At 42.4% G+C, this 4,452-nt stretch overlaps 1 protein-coding gene across 1 annotated transcript; it reads left to right on the top strand.

The window, feature by feature from the left end:
- The first annotated feature begins 278 nt into the window (after positions 1–278).
- On the top strand, positions 279–4,070 carry LOC143363962 (uncharacterized). The gene has a single exon (XM_076804488.1). It carries the CDS (start codon positions 279–281, stop codon positions 4,068–4,070), a length of 3,792 nt encoding a protein of 1,263 aa, XP_076660603.1.
- The last annotated feature ends 382 nt before the right edge of the window (positions 4,071–4,452 follow it).

The following is a 4,452-nucleotide window of genomic DNA, read 5'->3' as shown; positions in this document are numbered from 1 at the left end:
GCATTGAGTTAGTTCGCAAGTCAAATTTATGCTACAATTGCCTAAAACCGGGACATTCGCACAATACATGTCGCGGTGGCAGATGCAAAAAATGCAACCTACCGCATAACACACATTTGCATTTGGATCGGAAATCCGACAGACCAAAATTAGAATCTCGCGATGACACCACGTCAACAGAAAACACCGATCCATGACTAGTTACTCGCTTCGATATTACACATCAATTAAACAATCACATCACTTCGCTTATCACAGACGGTTCAACACACGGTTTGATGGCTACGGCCATAGTTCACGCAATAGACAAAGACAAAAAACCAATCGAATGTAGAACCTTATTAGACACTTGCTCCAACGCAAACTTCATCACGTCCGATTTAGCGAAAAAATTAAACCTACAAACGCACGAACAAAGTGTAACCATCGAAGCTTTGAACGATTTAAACACTGTAACGAATCGGATTGTCAAATTGAAAATTGTCTCTCGGATAACAAATTTTAATCGCACACTCAGTTTTTTCATAATACCTAGAATTGCCAGTCATTTACCCGATTGTCAAATTGATAGGACAAAAATTCAAATTCCGCATAATATAAAATTAGCAGATCCGCATTTCCATCGGCCGGCTCCAATCGACATGCTGATTGGGACGGGACCGACGATATCGTGTCTCAGCATTGGTCAGGTTAAATTATCAACGCGAGATAATTCCGATTTGATCCTCCAAAAAACGCAGTTAGGATGGATCATCGGGGGGAGTGCTCCTATTCACCTGGCAAGAAACACACGCACTACATTAGTAAATAATGTCAACTTCGATCTAACCAAATTCTGGCAAATCGAAGAAGGTCCGTCGCATCCTCATCTCACACCGGAGGAAGAGGAATGCGAGGCACATTTTAAACGCACATTTTCACGCAACAAAACCGGAAGATACGTCGTCGCGCTTCCGTTTAATCAATACAAACAAAATCTAGGCGAATCCCGTACGCGCGCATTAAATCGATTCCTATCGCTGGAACGAAAACTTACACACAACTCAGATTTACGAACCGAATATACAAAAGTAATCAACGAATATCTGTCATTGGGTCACATGAGTCAGGTAGAAACACCTGACCTTTCGGACGGATTCTACCTGCCACATCACGCGGTAATAAAGCCGACAAGCACAACGACGAAGGTTCGAGTGGTCTTCGATGGATCGGCCAAATCGACCACCGGATACTCGTTAAATAACGCACTTCTGACTGGTCCAACCATACAGGACGATATTTTTTGTTTACTTCTTCGGTTCCGCATGCATTCGTTTGTTCTGACTGGCGACATAGAGAAAATGTACAGACAGTTTCTAGTACGTCCAGAAGACCGCGCGTACCAAAGAATTTTATGGAGGAACGAACAAAACGAAATCGCAACTTACGAATTGAAAACAATTACATTCGGACTATCCTCTGCTCCATACTTAGCCACGCGATGCCTTCAGCAATTAGCAATCGATGAATCACACAATTACGGCGCGGCTTCCGAAGTCATTAAACGGGACATCTATGTAGATGATCTCTTGACCGGAGCCGCCACATACAAAGACGCGCAAAAATTACGAAACGAGATCATTTGTTTACTCAAACGAGGAGGATTAAATATCCGCCAATGGGTATCAAATGATCCTCGTCTTTTATCAGATCTCTCTGAAGAGCAAGTACATCCCAAGTTTTTCGGTGACGAAACAGTCAAAACCTTGGGAGTGTCATGGAATCCGCACACAGATTCATTTAGTTATTCAGTGAATGTTAACAATAACGAAACACACACAAAACGCACAATCTTATCTACCATCGCGAAAATTTTCGATCCTTTGGGTCTCCTTGGGCCAGTAATAGTTGTTGCAAAAATTCTTATGCAGCAACTCTGGCAACTTAAGGTAGATTGGGATGAGTCATTGCCCATCGCCATACAACAGGAATGGTCCACATACCAAACTCAATTAAAATCACTCACAACTGTAACATTTAAACGACACGTCGCGCAGAGTTCAGTCAGAACAATCGAATTGCATGGCTTCTGTGACGCCAGCGAACGCGCGTACGGGGCTAGTATTTACATACGCACAATAGATAAATCCGGAAATATAAAATCAAGTCTTCTTTGCGCAACATCACGCGTTGCGCCATTAAAGACCGTTAGCCTCGCACGTTTAGAACTTTGCGGTGCCACTTTGCTCGCGAACTTGTATTGTGCAGTAAAAGACGCAATTAATCACACGCATTTAAAAACGATTTTTTGGACCGACTCCACGATCGTGTTGCATTGGCTGTTGCGATCTCCGAACACACTTAAAACCTTTGTCGCGAATCGCGTCGCGGAAATCCAAAATAAAACAAACATTAAGGCATGGCGACACGTCAGATCTGGTGACAACCCCGCAGACTTATTATCTCGGGGTATCACAGCTCGGGAATTGATCAAAAATAATTTCTGGCAATTCGGACCAGAATGGCTTGCATACGATGAATCATTATGGCCGGAATCGTGTGTCGAAGTACCCAATGCAATACCAGAATTACGCAAAATCACATGTTTTACTTCTACAGTCGTAAACGCACAGGAAATTCTTGAACGATGTTCATGCATCAGGCGACTTCGTAGGATAATCTCATATTGCTTACGATTTTTACCTAAAGGCCGTTGTCACGGTCCAATTACTGTATCAGAAATTAATCGCGCAAATAATAAGATCATTAAATTGACGCAAGAAACAGCATTTCGAGAAGAATTGAATGATCTCAAATCCGGACACGCATTGAGTACCAAAAGTAAATTACTTTGTTTAACTCCGTTTCTTGATGAGAATGGGCTTTTACGCGTAGGAGGTCGCCTCCAAAATTCAAATCTCAATTTCAACCAGAAGCATCCGATTCTTTTGCCGAAGAATAATTTCATAACGGAATTAATCATACGCGACGCTCACGTTAATAATATGCATTCTGGTTTAACCGCAACATTGTACAACGTCCGTCAATCGTATTGGCCGATTGATGGTAAAAACACAACACGCAAAATAATTCGCAACTGTGTCAAATGTTTCCGGGTCAACCCACCTACCACCAAGTACATAATGGGCAATCTTCCCACACATCGAGTCACAGAAAATCGACCATTTATCAACACAGGCGTCGATTATTGCGGCCCTTTTTATATAAAGGAACGTCAGTACCGAAACCGCACCCGAATAAAGATATACGTCGCAGTCTTTATTTGTTTTTCATCCAAGGCAGTACACCTTGAGGTGGCTGGTGATATGACCACGGAAGCATTTTTAGCAGCCTTTAAAAGATTTATCGCACGGCGCGGAATTTGCAAAAATGTATATTCCGATAATGGTACAAATTTTGTCGGTGCCAATAATGAGATAATCGAGCTTCTCAGAGTTCTGCAAGAGGATGAAAAGGCTAGACGCTTTCTAACGGATAAAAACATTACTTGGCATTTCATACCCGCACTCTCTCCTCATTTCGGCGGACTCTGGGAAGCTGCGGTTAAATCTTTTAAACATCATCTCAAACGCGTAGTGGGCGAGGAACTGTTTACGCTCGAACAATTTAACACTTTTGTAACGGAAATCGAGGCAATCCTGAATTCCCGTCCGTTAACACCGTTGTCTTCCGATCCCAATGATCCCTCAGCTCTTACTCCTGGCCATTTATTGATTGGTTCCGCGTTGACAAGTCTGCCAGAGGTCGATTTCACCGAAACCTCGACCAATCGGTTGTCAAAATGGCAACACATTCAGAAAGTCAAACAAGACTTCTGGATTAGGTGGTCAAAGGAATACATCCACCATCTTAATGTACGCGCAAAATGGACCAGGGGCGAGCACAGCATCCAGGTGGGGACGATCGTGGTCCTCAAAGATGACCATCTACCACCGATGAGCTGGAGTCTAGGACGAGTCGAGGAAATTCATCCTGGCAGGGACGGCATCACTCGCGCAGTCTCCGTTAAAACCATTAACGGCATTTATAAGCGGAATGTTAAGCAAATTGCACCACTTCCGTTAGACTAAAATTGTCACACTTACCCTTTCCTTATCAGATAAGGTTTCGTTAGCATTAGTTCGCACATTTTTCGTGTTGATCATTTTATATTAGTTGCGCGCATTATTTATCTAGTTCTACACGCGTATCTTTTTTAAATTTAAGTTGCGCCTTACTATTAATTTTACTCGCATTATATTCACACTACTTACGTTTCAACTTCGCATCATATAATCCACACATTTCGTTTGTGCTATTACTCGCATTATATCATGTTATATTCTTGAATGACTGTATCATTCAACGGGGGGAGCATGTTCGATTTCACGTATTTTTCCGAGGCCCTTTTCCGATTATTTGCTGTCCTTCGTTTACTTAGAAGAATGCTTAGTCCTCGAAATGTCGAAAACG

This window comes from Halictus rubicundus, unplaced genomic scaffold (assembly GCF_050948215.1).
Source record: "Halictus rubicundus isolate RS-2024b unplaced genomic scaffold, iyHalRubi1_principal scaffold0189, whole genome shotgun sequence".
NCBI classification, from domain to species: Eukaryota; Metazoa; Arthropoda; class Insecta; order Hymenoptera; family Halictidae; genus Halictus; species Halictus rubicundus.
This window is presented reverse-complemented; position numbering and strand designations above follow the sequence as displayed.